Source organism: Gymnogyps californianus, chromosome 2 (genome assembly GCF_018139145.2).
Source record: "Gymnogyps californianus isolate 813 chromosome 2, ASM1813914v2, whole genome shotgun sequence".
Lineage (NCBI taxonomy): Eukaryota > Metazoa > Chordata > Aves > Accipitriformes > Cathartidae > Gymnogyps > Gymnogyps californianus.
The window spans coordinates 37,030,154-37,054,993 of record NC_059472.1 but is presented as its reverse complement, the minus strand read 5'-3'; the positions used below and the strand labels follow the sequence as shown (position 1 = coordinate 37,054,993).

The 24,840-nt window shown below is 36.0% G+C and overlaps 1 protein-coding gene across 1 annotated transcript in view; it reads left to right on the top strand.

The window, feature by feature from the left end:
- The window catches only part of C2H8orf34 (chromosome 2 C8orf34 homolog), a 163,745-nt gene extending 139,123 nt beyond the window's left edge, over positions 1-24,622 (top strand). The window contains exons 10-13 of the mRNA XM_050892351.1: positions 2,874-2,947; positions 13,993-14,113; positions 18,756-19,258; positions 24,512-24,622. Coding sequence (XP_050748308.1) covers positions 2,874-2,947; positions 13,993-14,113; positions 18,756-19,258; positions 24,512-24,622 — 809 coding nt within the window. The remainder of the gene's footprint in view (positions 1-2,873; positions 2,948-13,992; positions 14,114-18,755; positions 19,259-24,511) is intronic.
- Positions 24,623-24,840: the final 218 nt, after the last annotated feature.

The following is a 24,840-nucleotide window of genomic DNA, read 5'->3' as shown; positions in this document are numbered from 1 at the left end:
TAAAAGAGACTCCTAAAGATACTGTTAGAAAACCCTAAGTAACCAAGGCATCATGTTGCACTGAATTTTTAGTTATGTCCTCTTGAGAATGTATTATATCATGAAAAAGTGACTAACAGGCTTCACTTACCAGGTTTATTTGAATTTATTTTCTGTTCTTACTTATCAGTACCAATGACCTTACTGAGAGCAATCTATGCATTAGGAAGTGCTGATGTAAACCATTCGTTCAAGAATATGCAAGAAGGTGCTGATGCACAGCAAAGTTGAGGGTAGTTTTCTTTAGATAATGATCTGTTTCTGGGTTAGTGGGAAGTTGTTAAGTTGTTAGAGCTGGAGCATCTCTCTTGTGGATTTCAGATGAACTAGGTTCAGAAGTAATTGGCAGCACATCTGATCTAACAGCCCTTATAAATAAGCCTTACTAAAGCAATTCCACCTAATAAAGTCAATGTAATAGCTTATGTAAAAAGATCATCTGCAGCATCAGGCACTATACTGACTCCACTGGCGATCTGGTTCTAATTAACCACTACACTGATTTCCCTCTAGTATAATCCTGCTGAATTGGACAGAGTTGTGTTTGATCTAAGTAGTAAAAATGAGAGATGGGAATCAGGTCTCAAGATCGGAGAACACAAGATGCTTTAACACTGCAGTTTCTTTTTACTGTCCTAAACTATACCTCTCAAAACTGTTTCTCTTTCCCATTGGACCGCTTCACAGGAGAGAACTAAGGGAAGAATTTAATAGCTAGGTTCTTGATTTTGATTAGAAGCAGCAGCTTCGGTGACCACACAGCAAACTTCCCCTGTAGATGCCAAGCCTGTCAGGTTTGTCTCTTGGATCAGTCCTCCATTAAGCCTGGCTCTTGTTCTGTGCAGATAGAAGGGGAGAATGGCTGAGGCTTCAAAAGCTAGACACTGCAACAGGATTGATCCAGTAAAAATTGGCATCTGTCAACCCCCGGTCTGTTTTTCAGGTTGGGGGAATTGTAGAAGTCATCTGCTACTGTGTGGGTTTTTTTAATTTGGATATTAAGAAGTACTATCACTAAAGGATAATTATTCATTTAATCCCAGTTGCCTATAAGTACAATAGGACCTTGTCTCACTTGTTTCAGTCTCTTCTGCTGAAAAGTACCTTACCCTTTGAGTAAAAGCCATGATATAAGGCAGAAAAAGAAGACATTATTGCAAATAAGATCTTTGCAGTCAGTGCATTCTTGTAGAAGGAAGCTTAAAATACAATAACTTATTAGGGAGTAAACTCTTAATATTGGATAAATGAAACGTGTAGCACTTCTAAACTTCTAAACCACTCCTCAGTTTGTCTGAGAAAAGCTATTTGTAAAGTGAGTTACTTTGCAGTGTAGTATGCAACTCCACATATTTCTGAGGTGTGGGCAAAGACTTGTTTCTTTTGTCCTGGAATAATACAATTGGACTGAAAATGATAGATTATATGGTACTATGCCACAGTGTGTACATGTGGTATTTCCTATTCTATTGTGTTATTAGATCTACAGATTATGCTGTGATACATAATATTTAGTTTGCTAAATAAATTTTACTAAGCAAATTTCACATCAGTAGTTCATTCCGTATCAAACAGGAGTCACTGGTTTTTATTATTTGCAGTTAGCCAGCTCCTGTTTCTATCCAGTAGAAACTAGAAAGTTTCTACTTGAAGAAACTTGAAAAGACTAGGATGTGTAGCTTCTACATTTTTTTTTTTTTTCCTTTAAAGTGCCAATATAGTAGAAAGTTCAAAACAGGCATTTGGATGTAGAGGAAAAGTTTGAAATTGGGGATGTTCAATAGAAATAGGAATGTATGAAACATATAGTGCTATTCCAGAAGGAACTGCATGACCAGGGTAAAAAATAAATAAGGATGCAAATATGTGGGAATTAGGGTTGAGAACTAGATATGGCAGTGGCAAAAATGTGGCATCATCTCCCAATTCCTGCACAGTTCTCTGACCACAACTTTGCATCATCATCACCTCTTCTTCCTCCGCTTTCATTTGTGTTTGCAATGAATGTGGTAACCATAGTTGCTGTACTTCAGTATAGTTCTGTCTTTATAGTAAGTATAGTCTGAGATGTTTAACAAATCAGGGAACTCTGGAAACGTAAGGACTTCCCTGCTAAGTGTCTGAATAACAGCAGAACCTAGGGAAGATCAGGACGTCTTGTTTTCTTAGGCTGCTTATGAACAGCATCTAAGTGCCTAGCAGACTGTCAGGCAAAGAGTGAAACTGCATAGCATGTTACTTGGAAATTGCTTTCTCTGACATAGGTGCATAAATTCTGTTTTAAGTCAGTACGTATGTGTCAAAGAGGCATTCTAGACTTCTCACCAAGTCATGTTGTTTTACAAATGTGGCAGTATGGGCACAAGCTATAGCTTGCACAGCTTTTAAACATAGCCTATAGTGACCAGAACTTCTTACTTCAAGGATTTTAACTGTATTCTAATTAGTTTAACAGAATTAATTAAATTTAATTTTATTGATTTTATTAAAGCTGAAGATCCACTACTCACTTGTGTAAAGGACAAACAGTATTTATTTTTAATAGTAAAAATAATAAATAACCTATGAGACACCTTGGCAGCTTAAGGAGCTTGCTTATCACTCTAATTGTGTTAGAGACACTGTTCCACATTGCATTAAGCTTATAAATTAAAATCAGACATAAATTAAAATCAGGCATAAATTAAAATCCATTGAAGTGTAACTGAAAAGCAGTGCGTTTACAGTAGCCACATTTACCTTCCCAGCAGTTAATTTATAGGCATTTTATTTTCAAATTGACTAATGCTTACTTAATTAGAGTGATTTACTTCTCTTCTACCTCTTTGGAACAGCTCAAGTACCCGGGGTTGAAACACTTACGGAAGATATTGATGAATTTCAGAGTGCCTCTCAAGTGGCAGGATCTGTAAGTATCTGCCTTTATGGATAATCCTGTGATTTTTAAAAGTAGTTTGATAAAAATTAGATTTTGCATAAAGATAAAAGTTGTGATTGTCAGCACTGTCATCCTGGAGAGAAGAAAACTTAATTTACCTAACCCTTCTGAATTTTCAGTTCTCTGGCTGTTTTAATTTTTTCGTTCCAGGAAGGGTGATATTTTGAAATAAATTATAAACTCATACAAAACCATATGTTGTTGGACTTACACGTATAGCTCCCATTGAAAGTGCAGTCATTTTATACTACATCTGTATGTTCTTAAATGTTAGTCAAATATCCATTTTACCAGATAATATTCAATTTTACAAAATTAAGAGAACAAAATAATTCAAACTCCAAATTTCATTATGAAATATGACATTATAATATCTCCACTATAATTTAGCTTTCTGGTAACATTTGCTTGGAAACTAATAAACAAGAGGTGTCTATTTAAAATTTATGTCTAATTTACATATTTTTTAAAATAATACAACATTATGCTTGGTAATATTTTCATCTGTTCTTTTATTTTGAAGTTTAAGAAAATCTCTGCAGATTTGCACTTTGCAGAAAATATAACCAGCAATAAAATAATTTTTGAAAAATTATATAATCAGAATTTTGGCATTAGTTGTATTGCATCAGAAATTTGAATACAGGTTAAAGAAGGGATTGCTTTTTTCCTAAGGTAATTAACTTGACAATAGTTGTGTGTTTTTGCAAAATTTTAGACAGCTGTAAGAGGACACATTAATTCCTGTTCAACCATAGCAATACTGGTTTATAACACACTTTGGTGTTGATAAAGTAAGTGAAAAGAAGGGCTCAGTATTTGTTAGCTAAGGAAAAAAGGGCAGTATTAAAGAAAAAAAGCAAAATGACAGCGCAGACTGATTCTGCAGTCTTTCAGGCAGCTGATTGAGTACTACTACTAAAGCTAAATAATACTGAACATACAGTATTTCCAACCAGAGTTATCAAAGCACTTGGCAGTTATGGAGTTCCAGATTAATTCCTAAAGCCCTTTGAAAACTTGGAGGGCAAGGACCTCACAGAGCATTTGTGGATATTAGGCAAAAGGAGTAAGGAGCAGAACTTTAGTTGCCATTGCTTTGAGCTTCTTTCTCAAGCCACCTTTCCGCTTCACACCAGTGAACAGAGAATCATAATAGATTTTGCAACAGTTTCTGAACCCACGTTTTTCTTATTGATTTGGACCCACAGCTATCAGCTTTGATTTATCAGTTCTGCAGACAGGTAGCATAGGGAAAGAGCAACAAATAAATTGAATTACACAGAAAAATAAAGATACAAGAAAAACAAAAGATTGTTAGCAAAATCTTGCTACAGAAATGTACAGCCTTCAACTCAGTATTTTTAGATATATGCTCTGTGTGTGCATGCTTATGAACGGACAAACAACATGTACACGTATCATTTAATGGTCTGCTAATTCTAGGCATAGGTAAGGTTGCCTGGAGCAGTAGACTGTCAGAGGCAGCGAAGTTGCTGGGCTGAATCCCTGAAAGCCACACTGGCTATTGTTGTTATTGCCAGTGCTGCAAGGAGAAGGCAAGAAGAGCAGTTGCAGCTCTTGCTCTGCCCACCCAACCTCTCCCTAGGGCAAAGGCAGCCAGCTTCACTTTCCTGAGCTCTTGGAAAATTCCTTTGCCTAAGTTACTAAGGAGCCATAAGCCAGTAACTGTCAGTTCATCTGCCTTTGCGGTTTTCTGTGTTTTGTATCTTAAAACTCTTGCTTAAATAGTGTGTAGCTAGCTGATTGTGTACTTTTATCTCTTTAAAATAGCTTGTTATTCAGAATAAGATTCAGCTATCCAACACCGTATGTTTGTCTGCAACTGTATCTCCTCAAAACGAAAAAAATGGTCCAATTGTTGTTGTTGTCTTTTAGGGCTCTGAAGGAATAGAGATCTGTTCCATGGTCCCCTAATAACTTCCAGTGAGACTTATTCTTTGACAATCTTGACATATAAAATATAGAGGTAAAACTGAGGTTCCTCATAGGAAGGCCATGAAGATAAATGCATTCTTGCAATGGATTCCCACAAATCCTTCAAAACAGTAAGAAATATGCCTGTAAAATTACTTCAGAATTGATACTAAAATACATTTTCGTGACTTGAAATGATTTTCAGATATTATACGAGATACAAGATGAGGGAAAAATAGAATAAATATGATGTTGATCAGACATTTCTCATAAATTGGGCAAATTGGTTCATGGCATTCACTCAAATGTTCATATTACATGTAAAAATTCCTGATCTGGTTCAAGATGTGCCATGTTTAATACTGGTACTGCATTCCAGTAGGGTAATTTGAGTCTGTTGCTAGTTAAATGGATCATTATCATAAATGTCTCTCTACTCATATGTATTTGACAAATATTCTTTAAAAGTGCCTTGGCCTTCAGAAAAGAAGTGTTTTGAGAAAAATTGTGGGATAAAGTAGCAAGAATTATGCGTAAGGATCTTCAGAAAAGAGCTGTGTGGGTTCTTTTTTCATGTCCTGTGTGTAAGTCCACATGTAAGATCTTTGATGTGGACACTAAAGCGATTTGGATACCAGTACTTAGAAGAGATAGACAACATCTATGTCTATAACAAGGTTCATGTAATTTATACTATAGTTACATTATGATTTTCTTGTAACATTGTATATGTTTACTGTTCTATTTCTGAAGAATCTGGAAGTTTTTGTAATTAGACCTTTTTCCTTTAAACCTTTTTTAATAGAATCTTTTGCTATGCTTTATTTTTCATGAATAGAGTTGATATTTGAAAAATTGAGAACTTAAATTTTCAGTGCTGCGCAATCCCAAACAAGGCGTACTGACTGAATAAACGAGTAAAGCTAGCAAAAAGCAGTTTGAAGTATTTACAGGGATCAGCACTCTTCCCTAGTGTTTTGCAAGGATTCAAAGTGGAAACAAGCATTCAAAATGCCCTTAGAGATCCTAGTTTACTGCAGGGCTCATTTTCTGACAAATATTTAATGTAACAAAAAGTGCTAGGCAAAATGCAAAGCTTTTTCTTGAGATTTTTGCAGTGTGGTGAACTCAGAGTCCTATTTTACTTTGTGTTTCTGTAAAAGAGTTTTATAAATATTTAGCTAGCAAGCTCTAAGAAAACACTGAAGGAAAAAATCAGGTGGGCTGGAATTCTGACAGAAATGGAAAAGCAAGCTATCAAGGCTAGTTACTAAATTTACAGTGACTAACAGAAAGAAAGAGGGCACATGCACTGGGCCGTTCACATTAAATAGCCTTTGCCTTCCCTCTGAGTTGCTTCTTTTACCACCTGGATCTAATGGGACTCATGCTTATTGGGTTTTTTATGTGAATCTTTGCATTCACTCGCTTTGCCTTGCATGTACACATAAAAAGGTATATTTTTCTTTGCAAATTATCCGTGTAAGGCAAACCAATCCAAGTGTAACAGAAACTGTGGAAAAAAAAAGTTGTCCAACTGCAAAAGGCATTTCTGCATGAATTTGCTTTGGGTTTTTGCTCTTTATTACTGTGGGAAAAATACTCTAACGAGTTGCTTTATAAAGGTGTTTTGTTTTAAATAAATTTTCTCCTGTTTTCCCTACTGCTTTGGAACTTTTCAGTTGCTTTCCTAGAAGGAATACACACATGGATTTTCTGTGATAAATACAGAAATTCCTTAATGGTAATTCAATTTGTTGAATGACTTGAAGCTTCATGCACAAGGAAAAATTAAGTTTTTAATTCTTGCTATCAATATATGTTGAATACAGCTATATTCTGGTGATACATGATTTAAATTGTAATTGTTAGAAATTTTCTTAGCTTTTCCCACTATTTTCCCTGGGAACAATGCTGAGAAGTTACTTAATTACTTGTACAAGTTTGAGTATAATCCACAGCTCTAAATCACCCAAACTTCAGTATTTAAGTAAATCTATAAATTATTGGCTGGATTGGGGTCACTGTTTAGCATTTAGCAGGTTAGTCATTAAAACAAGTATTTTAAGGTTCCACTGCCACTTCAGGAACAACAGCAGTGTGGCTGTGAGATGGTATGAATTATAAAAGACTGTCGTGGTTTAAGCCCAGTCAGAAGCCAAGCACCACACAGCCGCTCCCTCGCTCCCCGTCCCCCTCCCCCTGCTCCTGGTGAGATGGGGAGGAGAATCAGGAAAGAAGGCAGAACTCATGGGTTGAGATAAGAACAGTTTAATAACTAAAGTAAAATATAAAATTAACAATAATAATAATAATGGAATATATTAATACTAATACTAGTAATGAAAAGGAATATAACAAAAAAAGGGGGGGGGGGGGGGGCGGAAAACCCAGTGAGGCACAATGCAATTGCTCACCACCTACTGACCGATGCCAGAGCAGCGATCCGTCCCTCCTGGCCAACTCCCCCCCATTTATATACTGGGCATGACGTTCCATGGTATGGAATATCCCTTTGGCTAGTTCGGGTCTGCTGCCCTGGCTCTGCTCCCTCCCAGCTTCTTGCACACCTGCTTGCTGGCAGAGCATGGGAAACTGAGAAGTCCTTGGCTTAAGACAAGCACTACTTAGCAACAACTAAAACATCAGAGTGTTATCAACATTATTCTCACACAAAATCCAAAACCCAGCACTGTACCAGCTACTAAGAAGAGAGTTAACTCTGTCCCAGCCGAAATCAAGACAATGTTATACACAGAAAATTAGTGTGTTCTGATACAAAAGTTTTCAAATCCAAGTTAACTTCTGTAAGTATGTGGAAATTCAGGCACATAAAGTTAAAATTTTAAATTTTAACTTTAAATTTTAATTCTTCTGTAAAAATAATAATAACAGATAATATTAGATTAGTGCAACTTCTCCACAGCTAGTCCAAAAAAACCTGCAAATGTGTAAGTTTAATTACTACTTGCTACATTGACAATACAAGTTAGTAGAAGAACATAATATCAAGGTTCTTGGGAAATAAGTGGTATTTCCTGCAAGTAGTTAAGCAAGTAGTTTGAATTACATAGCTTGAACCTCTTTTGTTGAGACCTCCCCTGTGTAAAACAAATTCCATAAAATAGACATAGCATTTTGTACATACAGCTGCCAAATAATTATTTCTTACTTTTAAAATTCTCTTTTACTTTGGAGAGCACCTGAAGCACTCAAAATTTTTTTTCGCTTCTTACCTGCTGGTATCGTGTTACATATTGCAAAACTTGAGCCCCCCTGGGTGCCTGCCTGACCCCTGTGATGCATGGCAGGGCTGTCCCATCTCCCTGCCCAGACCCCCAGGGATAAGGACTGCTTCCAGAAAGGCCCCCGCTCCTCACAAGTTCGGTTCATCAGCCCCACTGGCAGGCGTTGCATGCAGCGTGTGGTTAGTGCTTCCATGGAGACCTTTCGTGGGGCGTACAGAAGGGCAGATGTCTTCTGGAGTGAAAATAGTCTTATTTGAAAATATTTAATACTCTAAAATATAATCTTAAATTGAAAGAATTTTCTGAACTTTAAAAAAATAGATGTAAAAAAAAAATCAGTGCCTTGTTTTTACTTGTCTAAGATTTTGACAAATATGATCAAATATGACAAATTCAAAAATATTAGTCCAAATAACAGTAAATAAAACAGGACTGAAGCTTAGAAAAAAAATCATTCTGATTACATTTCAGAAACTAAACCAAATGTGATTCCCAGGTGCCCACGTATTTCCTCCCTCCCTCTTGCCTGTAAACAGAAAAACTGTGTAAGTTAACTCAAACTACCATTTTTTTAGTGTAAGGTTTAGCGTAAAATGTGCTGGCTGACTGCCACAGGAAGCAAAAAGCTTGTAATTTCAATTACATGGCATTTCAAGTAGAACAGGCCCTAATGTGGAAGGTGGGGATTAGAGGTGGCTGCCAATATTGCAGCAGAGCTCTGAGAAGGTTTGTTATTTTACCAAAAAAACATGTTGACTAGCTCACCTTATGTCCTTGAACAGACTACGGAAGCTGAAAGATTAAACATTTGGTGAACTCTTACAGAAAATGCATGTTGTGTGGAGAATCTTAAAACAAAATATTGCACAAAAAGTTCCGCTGCATGAATAACAACTGTCCTTGCCAGCTGTTTGGTCAGAATGGAAGGGACACTTGCAAACAAATTATTTAATAAAGTGGATTTTTTTTGTATTTGGAGGGATGTCTGTCAAATGTGTCTATTTAAGATACTTAAGCTATTTAGCAAAGAATGGTAAGTTATACACACAAAGCTAAGCACAGTTGTCTTTCTTACAGCATTATCTCCTGAAGTTACCAATAAAATTTGCACTTGATTAGCAAAACTATGTAGAAGAAAAAGTTCAATCTAAATGCATTGCATATATTTACAGCTTGCCAGGAATGAACTAATTAATTGGTTTTCACCTCCTTTTCCTCATTTCATTGTGATCATGCAATTCAGATAGTCTTTAAAAATGAAGAAGCGCTTTCTCTTGTGAGGTGGGGACTGTTCCCACACCTGAAAAGAGATTGTGTGTGTGCATGGATGTGCATGTGAGTACCTGGGTGTTTTACTCTGTAGGCCAAAATGACATAGAAATATAAAGCTGCATTGTTTATTAACACTTTTTATGGTCAATAAGAAAGAGTAATTTATTTTCTAACAAGCACTTGATTTCCAGGTGATGTTGTAGGTAGTTTGGAGGCCTTCCTCTTGGCCTTAGCTATTCTGAAATGTTGCACCTCTGTAGAACTCCTCAGGTGTCAGCAGGTATTTCACAGCCCATGTCAAGTCAGCTCAATGGTGAGATCAAGACGTTCACATCTGCACTGGCTTTTTTTAGGGATAAAAGCTATACTGATATATGCTGTCAAACTAACGTTGTGCTGCAGATTGAAGCACATATAGTGATCTTGGAAAAACTTTCTTATTCTTATTCATGACCTCCTTAATTGTATTTCTGTTCCACTGTGACATTCCCAGTAAGTTATGATACTTTCCAGAAGTTCAGGGAACCAGTGATGAGAGAGATTACCTTTGGCTTTATTGTTTGTAATTTTTTATTTTAGCAGTAATTTGGGTAAATGATCTAATTAAAAAAAGCATTAATGAATGTATTGTATGTGAAGAAATTACGATGATATGTAAAGAAAGCCACTTAAGAAATTGACACATAGTTGACCCTAAAAGTTGACAAATGTATCCTGAGGGCTTTGTTTGAATATATTTCTGGCGCAAAGAGACATTGCCTCACCTTCAAAGTTTGAAGGTGATGAACAGGGCCCAGAGCTGTTTCTACAAGTTACAAAGACAGGGACGTCTTTCAGGAACATTCTCATATTTAGATCTTGTTAATCTTGTTAATGTAAATAGGCCATTTATAAATTTTGTGCTAATATTTATAAAGCTTAATGAACGATCAAGGGCAGTTGTAGTTTGGAAGATACTTTCAGCTTGTGTTTATATTTTAGGAATAAGGCTGTTGCATAAATTGTGTGCTGGAAACACTGAGGACCTCTGTGTTTATGCATTATTCACCTAGATGAACTCATAGTCTCAAAATGTTAAAAAATATTTTTTTATGTTCAGTATTATTTAGATATATAGAAAAAACATTACCTGAGCCTGCCTCCAAAAATGTCGTTGGTTATAGCCCTGAAATATCTGGCTTCAGAGAAGGAACAAAAAATGGTTACACTACAGTTTTAATGTCTTAATAAACTCTTGTACATTTTTTTTTTTCCAGATTATTATTTTCTATCAAGTGAGTGTTTAATTGGAAGGCACTATTATAAGCACACAATTTATCATGAAATTAAATTGCTAATATTAAATATCACATCTTCCATAACTAGTATTGCAGTACTGTTCTGGTCTTTTGTGAAGCTATTGCCTGACAAAATGACATAAGCTTATGATATTACATAGAACAGAAAAATGCACATGAAGTGTTACAAAATTTGGGGAAAAAATTCGTCCAAAGTTACCTCATTAATTTCACAGGGTGTTGGAACTGTGTATCTGAAAGGGAGTTTGAACATATAACAATATGTAATGGTACAGACTGAATATATGTAAATGTATTTGTTTTAAATCATATACAAGATTAATATTCTTAGAAAGAATGTATACATCTGTGCTACATCCAGAACTGAACACAAACTCTGTGTGTCTTTGTAGCTGTATGTTAACAGGATGAAGGCAGACACAAATATTTATTAAATGCATGTGTGTACCTTCCGTTGTGTGCCTGCATGTACTTATACACAGGCATATCTATGTATCTTACATGAACTTATATAAGATTTTAAAACCTGTATTGAAACATACAAAGGTATTGCTGATGTTTGATGATCTTTGTGATTTGGAATCTCCTAATTGCAAGTGATTTAATTTAGACATTACTCATGTTTTTATAAACGTCTAAAGCACTATCATGATGACTACCATTAAAGAATCATTTTTCTCCATTTATCTTAGATTCTACTACAGGCAGTAGAGAGCTGCCTTTACTCAGACAGTCACCTTAGTTGTACGTGTCTTACATGATTGCTGTGCATAAAGGAAAGACGTACAGTAGAGGAAAAGGCAGAATGTAAGAAGAAACAGTAGAGGTTTGTAGAAGAGAAAGATAACTCCGTTTCATTTCCAGAAAATAGGACATGGAGAGTGAAGCCCTCTCACAAGGCCAACATCTGGAAGTCTGTGTTTTTAGGAGGTTAGAGAGTTATTGAAAACCCGTAATAATTTGCTGATAAACTTGAATAGTCAGAGTTAAGAATATTAGAAGAGCAGTTTGGTCTTCAAGTATTACCATAGACCACTGACTAGTTTTTATTCCGTACTTCATCAGAGTTGTATATGTGCATGAAATTGTATATTCAAAAAGGATGCATCCTTATAACCTTGGGGAATTTTCCCCCCATAGTCATTATTGAAGTCCTGCTGTTTTTTCCCCCTTATGAAAATATACACTATAAAATGTATATAAAAATGGCCTTTTTCCACCATAAAAATCTCAGAACAAGAGTATATCTAAAAACAGATTGAAAATTAAAATATTAGAGTTTTGTTACAGGCTTTTTTCCCCCTTCCCATCTCTTATTCAGTTTCATTTATTTCAGAGGAATTGTTCACAGAATAAAATATTCTTCCGTCTAGAGACAGTTATTGGGTAACTAATATCTATTAGAAATAAACATTTAGAGATGTGAGTAATTTAATACAGATTAATATTCTGTAGTGACCTCAACAAGCCAGACTATGATTTGGATGGAGAATTCACAATGAGGACTGAAGTGGCAAATGCTCAAAATCTCTTGGGGGAACAGGTGAATCAGGTCCAGTGATATGTCTGAAATAAATGTGTTTGCAGGATCAGTTCCACTTCTGAGTAACTTACTGTTTTATTCCGCTGTTCCTGTGTATTTACGTGGGATTAAATACAGGTAGCTTTAACCAGAGCAGAACTAGTGTGAAAAACAATTGGCAAATCAGAAAATGTCATTAGTATTCTAAAAATGTTGTAACTTAGTAACAACAAAATTATCTGCAGCTTCAAACTATTTCATATGCTGGTAAATATGACTAGGCTTTTTTATGTACATACGTGCAGCATTACAGTATAGCTGTTGCTTTATAAATATGAATCTGTGTTAACATATTTTAAAGATATGTGATTCACAATGATCAGTTGCATACAAGGCAGTGTTTATTTGGAACAGATTAAAAATGATGTAAAATATATCCTATATAACATTTTACTTCTGTGGAATTATGCTTACTTTTCTAAAAGGGAAGGCAGCTACAGTGTTTTATTTAGTGTTTATAGGTAAAGCAAATTTTTTGTGAATAGAGATGATGCCAAACCTGTATTTTCATGTTCATCCTTTGAACTGTGGTACGCCTTTCCCTATGACATGAGAGTCCAGCCAGAAAACTACCATCACGTGCTGCAGCTATCTGCAGCAACCCACATGTCTGGTGGTGATACAGTTCCAGACTGCCAGACTGCGTAGCAGCAGAGCCCTATATGCCTTCTGTGAACGGGGTCACCAGTTTGGGTCTCCCTCCTCTGCTCAATCATTCTTCTCCCTGAAATTACATCAGCTTAATGTCTTTGAAACTGTGGCCCCTCTCTAAATTTGTTTGGTGTTTACTGAAAAATTAAAAAATTAGTAACAAGTGAGTGACGAGACCATTCCATAAGCCTTGTTTCTTTAGGAAACCTGGGAAATCAACAAAACCCCGTAGACTACAGATGAAATGTTTTGGGGAGGTAATAATGTAAAATTTATTTCAGATAGGCTGTTAAGAATGCTTTAATTAATGTTTTTGTTTGTTGTTTTTATGACCATCTTGCACACTTAGTCATATATTTTTTGTGTATTTCAAATAAGCATTAAAAAAACTTATCAACTTTACCTCATAGTATATTTAAAAATCATTTCTTGTAACTGTATTGAGTGGGTTCCAGAAAATGCAAATAATTTTGAATACCACAGTGTTCAATAGAGAGGTGACTGGGGAGGTGGTCTGTTTGCCCGCATCCCTTCCAAACTGCTATGTTGCCCTGATGATTTAATTGCTGTTCCTGAAAGGAACACTTCTTGCAATGATAAAACAGCACTGGCAATTTTGATTAGGAAATTCTGTGATATTCCCAGAAGTACTGCTTTTGAGAGATACAGTGCCAAATGTTACGGTAATTTAAAGTAAGTGCAACCCCCACTAAGTAACTGAAACTGCGCAGAATGTAAATCATTGAAGAATTTGTCCTGTTATGATGTCTCAGCATGGAACAAGAGCTTGTGTGAAGATATATATTTGAATTACTTTGGAACTATTGATTTTAAATAATTCCTACTATTTATGTTATTTAAGGTAAGAAATGATATTTTGTAATATTTTGCATAAAATATTATATATTCTACATAAAAAGCACCAGATCCACTGTTCTAAATGAGGATACCACTTTTTTTATTGTTTCACATGTAAATGTGAAACTACATTAAAAAAATATTCCCTTTTCTTTTTATCTGTGTAAGTCTCAGACGGTTTGGACCCTGGATGCCATGGGTGTCAGACCTGGAGGTTCCCCAAGGCAGAAACTATTAAAGGACTCCTTAGCAGCAAAAGAACTTCAGACCATGGAGAAACACCTAGCTGGTATGTATGGTAGCAAGGGATCATAAAACGCCTAGTAGTACTCACCCAGCTAGCTCTGCCAATATTTTAGATGAAGGAAAAAGTGATCTATCTCACATGCTGATGAAAACAGATAAAAACTTTAAACTTCGCTTTTTCTTCATTGAAGAGAAACAGCACAATTATTGTTGTGTTTGTAGATGTAATGAACTTTTCTGTAATTACGGTAAATATGGTAATTAAACAGTAATTAAACTGTGTTAAATATACTGCAGTCTGACAGCTTAATAACACACCTTTCTTTTTGTTTTCACATTTCACCAAGACTTATGCAATAAGGAGGTACTGATCCTTCACCTACATTTAAGTGGTCCTTAGAAAAAGCTGCAGTGGATCTTTAGCTTGAGAATAGATTGCTTTGCAGGAAAAGCCCACCTTATTCATGAGACTTCTGGCTAAGTGAAGTCTGTTAACTTGTGTGCAGTGGAACATCGGGAACATCTTTGATGGAGTAACCATTTCTAAAAGGTCAAACTAAAAAACCTTCTTTTTTTCAGTGAAAATATGTTTCAGAGCTCTATAAAAAGTAATGAGGGATAACCTAGGATACAGTTTGCAATTTGTTGTTCTTTGTAATCAATATTTTCTTATATTCAGCTTTAGTTATAAGGTATGACATAGACCTATAGCATGGTAGTCCTGTATTATGCATGCTATTTGTCATATGGTGAAAGGCTACGCTTCATGGGCCAACTCTATGAAAAGCAATGCAGAACTGGAACATAAAGACTGTGTATGTAAGGTGGAGGGAGAAATGAAATTTAGCTGACCCTCCTTTCAAGTAATTCAGAGAGTGAGGCAGAGAACTTACGCCTTTCAGTGTGATTTTCTAAAAGACTTTGGACATTTATCCTACCAATAATATTGCTGTGAAAGGCTTGGGAGCTGTATCCTCTTTAGAGAGAGGTACAGCTGTTGTACGTTTGTCTAGGGGCTGTTGCAGCTGAAGTCAAGGCAGAAGACAAGGCTATGAGCACAATGAGGGAAGCACTTTAGAAAAAGTTTTTGCTTGGAATGGAACAAGAACTAAAAATTATGATATCTACAAATGAAATTTTAGATGTTTTTTGTTTCTGACAACAGAGATACTGTCATTCAATTTTTCTTGACAGGTTCAAGTCACTGTAGCTATTAGAGATGTAGCCACTGCCAAACTAAACTGAAAATCCCTGAGCCCTCTCTCCAAGCTGAAACTGCCAGGAACATCTAGTGGGAACCAGGAGACCAGCAGGCCAAGCTGTGGTCATCAGGTTTCTGTGACATAGCAGGGACCTGAGTACCCCAGGGGCCTCTGCCACTGAGGTAGCACTTGCCTTCCTTTGTGTTGCTGCAGTTGTCACTCAGGAGGGATCTGGTGAAGATCGCCCTACTTTGATTTATGTCCTAACTAGTCACACTTCCATGGTTGTACAAGCTGTTCTTGTATGCAGTATGCTCTGAAACATGCAGTTCCTTTAGATCTCCCTTGACAAAGCTGACAGTAATAACTACCATATTCAATAGAAAATGGAATATTAAATGCTTAATTGACCATAAGCTAACTAGCTACATTCACTTAGTCTCCAAGATTCAGTCTGCTCCTGTGTGACCTATAAGGTCTTCTCTCTCTCACATCAATGCTGTTGTTGTCATTTGGCTTTGGGCCTGTTATTTCAGTAACGCTGTAACATGGGGTTCAGTCGTTCTACCATTCAGTAATTTTTGTCTGCCTGAGAAATTCACAAGAAAACAGCCCAATTATTAGACATTGGACTCTTATATTCCTAGTAATTCATGTCCTATTATAACACCAGTGCTGCTTGAGACAATTATTCCCCTCATAGACAAGCATAATTTCCATGAAGAATCAGCTCAGAGGACCTCAGATAATAATGCTGTGTTTTTGCTTAGCCTTATTTGTCTCATACATTTGCAAAGTTCATGTGTCTCTGATATCAGCAAGTCTCCTTGTTTCAGTTCTCTTATCAAGCGCACTGGAACCTATTAGTTCTACCCAATACTGGGCAGTCATTTAGATGCCTGAATTATGACTTGGATTACCTGTGTAACGATAAAATGTGGTCCCCTGTCTCAGATACACCTTCTTAAGGAGCCTGACTTTCTCTTATGGACTATGTGCTGGATAAAACTCACTCCTAACGTAAGGCACAATTTGGTGCCTGTGCCTAAATTAGGGACTAGCACCAACTGCCAGCAACTGCCTCGGTATCTTGATATTTGAAAGCAGCATTTTTACAAAGTCAGATATTGAATCAATCAGTTTTCTTTTCCTTCTCTACATATGGCTCAGTAATGCTTTTGTCTAAGATAGTCTCTTATGTTCCTGTGGCTGCTTTATATCACACGCAAGTGGAGAATACATTTTTTTGGTAGTTAATTCCAGTATCTTGCCAATTTGATTTGTTACACTGATTCTGTGGTCATTGGATACTTCTGGAATACATTTTATCACAAGAAGAACTCTTAAATGCATAAACGGTTTGTAAGCACATTATGAATCATATCCTTATTCTGGTATTTCTGATATGAAAGTAAAATGCCTTTGTGTTGCTCTGTTGCCTGCATTTTATTTTCCTTTAAATTACATTGACAAGGGATTTAAAAATCCTAAGTCATAACTCAATTCTGGTATTTGCTGTGGTTCATATAATACTGTAAAGCTGGAGATGTGTGATTTCTTTTTTTTTCTTTCTGGTTGAAAAGCTGATATTGAAGCAAAATCAAAAAGAGAATGTATGCTAAGTAATACTGAATAATTACACTATGGAAACATGTTAATTAGATGTGGAGAAATTATTAGAATAATTGGTTTATCTGTAGGCTTGATTACTATATGGAATTAAGGAAACATGAGCCAGAATAAAATGTTTATTTAACTCTTATTAAATCATTCAATATTCAGATAATTTCTTAGCATACTGAATGGGGAAGTTAGAAGTCTATAATTTTGAAAAGACATAGGCTAAGCTGAATTTTTAGAGGAACATATTCCTCATTTGGTTTAAATCAGGTAGCCCATGTTGTCATTTATTGGCCCCTGAATTTTTGCCAGGCATCTTACAAGTTTCAAAGTGATGTGTATTGATTTTTTAAAAGCATAGTGGAAGAGTACTTCAAGACATAATTATTTCAAAATGGAAAGAATTAGTTTTAAGAGGTCAGCAAGGTAGCAATTAGAAATATTCTTAACTATGTGCTAGAAACAATAACTATGTTTTGAAATTTGCTAACAGCAAAACATTTAATCTTTAAAGAGTTGAGAGACACTTTTATCTGAGGCTTTCACAACTACTTCAGTTTTACCAGCTTTTCTAGTAACAGCATTTGAAATGTGTGGAGTATCTTGTATTAGACTATCAACAAGAAATTAACATAGCTTATTTTCATGTTTTCAAGGTGTTGTTATAAAATAAGTTAAAGGCAGCACATCTTTAATTATTTTATATACAGCATGCCTTTTATATCTACTGGTAAACACAAGTGAAAGAAGATCTGATTTTCCAATATGCAGTTTAGAATCTGTTTCTTTTTGGACTTTTAGAACCTGAAGTTATTGTTATCGAAATAAAAATGAAATGCTTATTTTATATGAGTTCACTTAATAGGTGTTTAAATCAGTAGAGCCTTACTGATTTACAGCTTCTGGGACTGTGACTTATACAGTTTAATGGGAAATGGCATTGCTTTTCTAAAGATAACCAACTGTCACTATTCACAGTGAGAGTGAAAATTCATAACAATTGTGTAAGATAAAATAAACTTGAGTAAACTGTTCCTTAAGCTTGACATTTTTACTTGCAAGGACTTTCAGTATGTTAGCAATGCTAACCTAAATTCCAGCTACCCTCACCTAACTTTGGTGGATGTATCTGATTTAATTCATTAGTAGCATTAATATGATTTAAATGAATTCAGAAGACACTTTTCATCACTACCCTGATCTGTTCTGTTTTTAAATAGGATCTTATTCCTTATGGCTGTGTGAGGGGTAGCAACTGGACCACCAAATAGTGGCCACCTTTTCTCCCCGGATTCTAGATGTTGGTGACCCTGTCACCTGCTGTGGCACTGACAACAGGCCAGAGCACAAAATTCAGATTCAAACAGGATCACAGATCTAGATGTGCCAGAGTTCAAGGGTTATTTCCCCCAGAGTTTTGGCTGCACAACAGACAGCGAGGCCAGAAGCAAAAGCCTTGAACCAGTTTTGGATTGCCCTTCACTGCAGCTGAGGATGGCAAGTTTAGCTCACTGCTCCATCTTGGTTTGATGCTAATGAGAAACTGTGCAAAAGCCACAGAGATAACTTTGAAGAAATGAGAGGGATTTTTATACATTGTATTGACATTCAATGAAGTGGTACTATTTCGTTTCTGCGGGATAGCTGTGTTTGCAGTAAATCAAATGTAAATAAACTTTGAGGAAATGCTTGTCAAACATTTGAACTGTTAATTCTGATGCCTTATATTTTAAGGGTGAATAGATTTTCTCTGCATAGCTTCAGATTGTCACATTGGAGAAAATCAATTAGTTTTAAACCAGAGAGAAACAGAAAGTGAGTTTCTTTCTTTCTTTTCTTTTTTGTTTGTGTGTGTGTGCACAGATATTGAGAAGGACCTAGCACTATGGGAAGAAGCAAGGCTCTCAAGAAGCCCTAGTATCCAACATCATAGTTTAGTTATATCTGACCATCAAGGCAATCTTCAAGCTACACAGGGCCAAAATCTGAGGCCTCAGGTGCCAACTCAGACAGGGAAGAACATTCAGCTCCAAGGAAACAAATCACCACCGCTGCCCACTAACAGCAGAACACAGGTCTCCAGTGTTGCAAACAGTAGGCCTCCAACACCCGGTACACAAACCAACAGGCCACCAACTCCATCAACTCCGGGGAGCAGACCTGTGACCCCGAATAGCTTGCTGTCACGGCCTCTTACCCCTAGCAACCAAGGAAATAGGGAAGGCATCATTAGTATGCAAAGAAGCAGATCTTTGACATCTAAGAGCCAAATGGGGAGGACCCTCAGTGCTGCTTCAGGGCTCTCTGTGCAAATGAGTGGAGACATTGTTGGAACTGTCACTACTCAGAGAAGCAGTTTATCAGAAGTAAGATTTTCAATTTAATGGTTTTGCTATGTTTAAGACCTGCTATAACGTGAAAATTAGATTGTGTTTTATGTTGAAGTAACATCAGTATACCTAATGTAACTTACTACTCTGAAAAGAACTTGAAATGTAATGATGAGAAAATTAGCAAGGAAATACTGCTCAGCTTTGAGAGGTACTGATTAGAGAATGTCAGGATTATTACAGAAATCATACTGAAACACTCGTGCCCCCCAAATTTTCCGTGAGCTCTGTAGGGTTTTGCCTGCATGATCCATAGCAGTTTTATTAGCCTTACAGTTTCTAAGAGATGCATACCTCTGGAATATTGAACACAACTTTATCTTATCTTTATGATTCCAGGGTAATTTTTTCCTGCTGCACTGGCAGTGCATAATACTTCCTTGGTCTACTTTTTCTTTCATTTTTTGGTTACACTGGAATGATTAGTCAGGCATTGCTGAATGGACAAATTTTCCGAAACACAAAACTGAACTGCAATGAGAAAATGTCCAACATCGTTGAATCACTGTCTACTACTATGTGCATGTTAACTAGGCTGATTCACAGCATAAAAACTTCCTGTCCCATATCAATGGCTTTTACAGGATTAGTCTTTGTTTAAAACAAAACAGAACAAAAAGTTAAAGTACCTTGTAAATTTTGAGTGGGATTCTCCTCTGCTAACCTTAGCTGCCTTAAAGATAACTTTAGTGTGTAGGCAGTGGAAGTAAAAGCACCTGTGAAAGAATAGCCCTGCTGTCTATCTCAGATACATGCCTTACAAAAGTGAGTTTTTTCTCAGGAAATGCCAGTCCTTCTACATTGACTTGAGAAGGACCTATATGTCTAGATTGCTGATTTTTTAATGGTGGAATAAGTCAGTTCCCACCATTTATTACGAATCTCTTTGTAATCCATTTGTCAAAGCCTGGAGAGCTTTTTTCCAAGACTGAAAAAAAAATCATACCTTTAGATAATTGTTTCTGAGAAGTGTCATTTGTTTAAAAATCTGCTGGGTATGACACTTGACACAATGTATTATCAGTTAAAAAAATTTAAAAATGTTGTTTATAATAATATTATTATAATAATCTATATAATAATAATAATATGTATTATTAAAGATGCTTATAGGAAAATTAGAGATTTGATACTTAGTATAATCTTGCAATTAAGTATATGGCCTCCATTATTTATTATGAAAGAAAGGAAATGAGGCACAGATAACTCTAAAACTCAAGAATTTGGAGAGGAAATCTTACTTAAATTTGGTGGTGAAAAAAATCCTCATTTTGGTGTTTGAACGGAAGTGCCCTAATCCCATCACTCGAGCTACTTCTTCACCTAGAATTGGATATCCAACTTAAAGACATGAGGACTGAAGGTGACTACAGTTCTGTTGAAAGTATCTTCACTGGTAGTTGATATATTTTCAAACCAGAAGTTTTCCATGGAAAAAAATATGTATGTGTAATGAATTTCTTTTTTGACAAACAAAAACCCTTTGTTTCCTGTTTTGAGGGGTGATTGTGTTTGTGTGTTGGAATTTTCTCACCAGAAAATGAGAACTGAAATTCATTTTTAACTAAAAGAAACAAAAAGAAAGGAAGGGTTTCATTGTTTCCCACTAAACACTTCACTCCTCTTTTTCTTTCTTTCTTTTTAAGCAGTCCTGTTCTAACCTCATACATAGTCATGTGATACCAACTAGAATTATTGTATAGACTCTTGAAAGTGCCATGTAATGAGCACTGCATCTCCACCAAGGGACATCCAGTCTGTCCATCACTTCTGTTCTTTCCTGTAACAAGGCAGGCAATTAAAAATGCTTTCTTCCACAGCCTTTGTGTAGTTATAGTAATAATAACCATAAGTCCCATTTCATTTGCTGTGATTTGTTACTTCTGTTTGCCAAATCCCAAGCTTTGCTGATAGCTCTTACAATAAGTGTCCTGTTATACTTTTAATATATGTATATATATGTCTCAAGAACTTTAAGAAATGAGCAATATTATTACCTTGTTTTACAGTTAGAATAGCATGTCCAGTTTCATCCAGCAAGCCCACTGTAAAGCTGGTGTTAAATCTCAACATTTCTATGCAGGATCTTATCCTCTGGTATAATCCCTTCTAGAAGCGACAAATTCTTTTCTTTCTCTTTGCTCACTGAGTACAATAGTACGTTGGCTGCTAGTGACCTAGCTCAAACCCTGTTTATCCTTTCCTGACAAGCACAAGCGACCTTTGACTTCACGGAAACTCATCTTGGGACTAGCTCTGCTTCCAAGGGGCAAACTGCTAATATGACACGTTCATACTGAGGACCTTCCTCTGCCAAGCTGTAAAGGCCCTCGGATGTCAGAAAGCAGCTGAAGGAGGTCTGGCCAGTCTGCTTTGGGAGCTCTTTTAAGCTATCTTTGCCCACTGAAGTTCCTGGTCACTTAGAGAAATGGGTTTAGACAGAACATACCCAGGAAGTATCTCTGTTCAGTGGCATTTTTTGTCATGTTAGAGGTGTCCCCCTATTTGTGGCCATGTGGTTTCATTCTCTTGTGTCACAGCTTCTCTCTAACCATGGAGACAAATTTTAAGAAGTCAAAGGTGGCCTGGGGTAGGAGAACAACAACAAAGTTCTGTCTTTCTTTGTACTTGTACAGATCACAAACGTATAAAACTGGAAGCTGATACTGTAAATTATTTTGCAACTTTCATTGTAGGTTTTGTATCCTCTTCCTGTATAAAAACAGTAAAATAAAAGAAGGGAAATTGCCTTTATTCTTCTTAGCCTTATGGTGTGAACTGGGAATTTCCACTAGATGTGAATACACTGTAGTTATATTGCCAATCTTACAGAAGATACTATGATAAGATTTTGCAAATAATTCTGCTTCCTTTCTCTTAGGTGGTGTTAATGGAATTAACCAGTACAAAGTTGATACATATTTGATGAGAATAAGTCAGTTGAAAAGGATGTGATTACTGGCTACCAGGAGCATGTTTTACTATAAGGAGCTTGAATTAAAGAATTCAGAATCTGCATGAGTTTACACTGTGTGCTGTCACTTGTTTATTTATCAGGAATTTTAACATATCTCTCAATGCCTTGTATATGCTTACTAGTTTGTAATGTGTTTCAGAGTAACATAACAAGTCTAAAATACAAAAATATTACTGATAAATACAGTTCAGAGTTGTTAAGTTTTAGTAAAGTTCATGCTGTAGCTCAGGGTGATTTAATCTTGTTATAGCACAAATCTTAAATAATTTGGCAAGTACTTGACATATCAGCTGTTAAGAATGTTTTGGATTTTTTTAATGCTCAAGACATAATGATCTGAGATTTTGTGACAAGTTTCTGCCTCTTGGCACACATAATATTACAAAGTTCTAACAGGTGTGTTTTATTATCAGCTCTGTTCAAGGCTGAATTGAATTATAGCAAAGAAATGCTACCTAGAGAAATAGTTTTATTATCTCTATAAAACTAATAAATCAGGGTTCCAAATCCTTTGGCAGAGATACTTTTATGCATTTACCTTATCCTTTGGTGTTTTGTATAAATTGACAAAGGGATGTTGAATCCTGCTTATCTCTTTAGGATGGATTCCATTAAAGTGACACAATTCTGTGATAGTTATCAATCGCTGTTGAGATGAAAATTCTACTGACTCCCTTGTTTGCCATTTCATTTTCTGAACACTTGGAATTTTACAATCACTTTATTTATCCAGATAGTTTAAAGTGGTATTCAGTAATCTTTATTGGTCTGTCATTGTTAACAGCAGGAAATTTCAGCTTATTTGAATATAGCATTGATTAACACAAGTTTTCCTCGTACTTAGTGGAGGATAGAGCGTAACTTGATGAGATGAGGACACTCTTTTTGGTCAGATACTTCCATTCTGTTCTGCTGCCTGGCTCAGTTCTTTGCTCTGTATTTTTGGAAGATTAAAAAGTATGCTGATCAGTGTAAGCGCCACTCGCTCCTACTGCAAGAATCCTGTTCCATGAACCAAAACACTTTGCCCAGTTCAGTGCTGTAGTCAGCAACCTTCTCGAACACTGAGCACATTTGAAATGGCAATACATGTGCGAGGCCTGGAGCTCCTGCCTGAGCTTAGTGTTGGGCCATTGCAGCAGTCTCTGTGGATTTTTTAAGAGATTACTAACAGAATTAATAATTTACTCCCAGTGAGTTAGATCTGGATTGAACAGCCAAGAACTGATTTAAACAAGCCTGGTTTCTGTTTGTAAACCAGATAGACTAACAATAAATATTATGCTGTAGCGCCGTGCAATACCATTTAACTTTGAATATGTAGATTCTGGTTTTCAGTTGGTGTAAAAGAAGGCAGGGCTATTACTCCCCCTTTTTTCAGGTATTTATAAGAATCTGGCCAGTAATTTTATGATATCTGGCCAATGTTTAAGTTCTTTTTCAGAGACTAGACTTGCATGTTTGAACTGCTGTTGAAAATAAAACTATGCATTCCAGTCTCATCTCTCGCCTTGAATATTGCAAAGGAACCTGTCAAAATATTTTATATGTCTGTGTGTGTACGTGCTTGCATACATATGTGTGTGTGTATGGAAAAATATTTTTATATACATACATATATACATTATATAAAAAAGGAGGCAATTGTAAAACATTTTAAAAAGCATATATTCAGCTGCGTATGGATTTTTAACTGTGGAAAACATTTATATTTTGATGCTTAGAGTTTTATGGTATCTTGGAGACAAAAATTTCCATAGCATTTTTCCTTCCTAGGCTTTCTCCTTCTCCAATAAAACCATAGGTTCTAAATCAAGTTTCAGGTCCTTGTTCTTACTAGACTGGAGACGGTGAAAGTTCCGACAAATCAAAGCCTTACTTAAGCAAATCGTGCATGACATGTCTAGGCATAGTCCAAAAACTGCAAGGACAGATGGAATATCTGCATTAAGATTTTGTTCTGTGTCGCTGCATTTCTAAGATGAGTATGTATATATCTGTGACTATAGCAGATAGATAGCTGAAGAGACCTTTTTTTTCTTAAGAATAGATAAATAAATAAGAATTAAATAAAAAAAATTCTAGGGAGCCTGCATATCCTCTACATTCTGTTTTTATTTCACGGTAAGGTGGGTTTTTCTATTAAAGGCTTTCTCCTCTCTAGTTAATTGAGGCTAGAGTGTTTTCTACAGTCTGCATTTATATAGAACCATTCTCTGTCATTTTATCTAAAATAGATCTGTTTGTGGCAGGATGAATTCTTACAACAGCTTCAGCTTTCTCATCAACCTTGGATATTGCCGAGTGACACAGAAAGTGAAGGAGTAGAAGCTGACCAAGACAAATGTAAGTATATTTGTTAGGACCAGATAATATGTCAAAACCCCTCAAACTTTTAACTTCCCTTTTTCATATCTTCAAATCCTGTGAAGATGTCATGCCTGTTCACAGGAGCTTTTCTCGTAAGTACCAATTACTCATTTGTTTGAGGGCTGAACTTTATAGGATCAATTTACATAAGCTTTCCTACAGTCACTGGACAATGACAAAATGATCACAGACCACAGTTCACTTAGCTAAG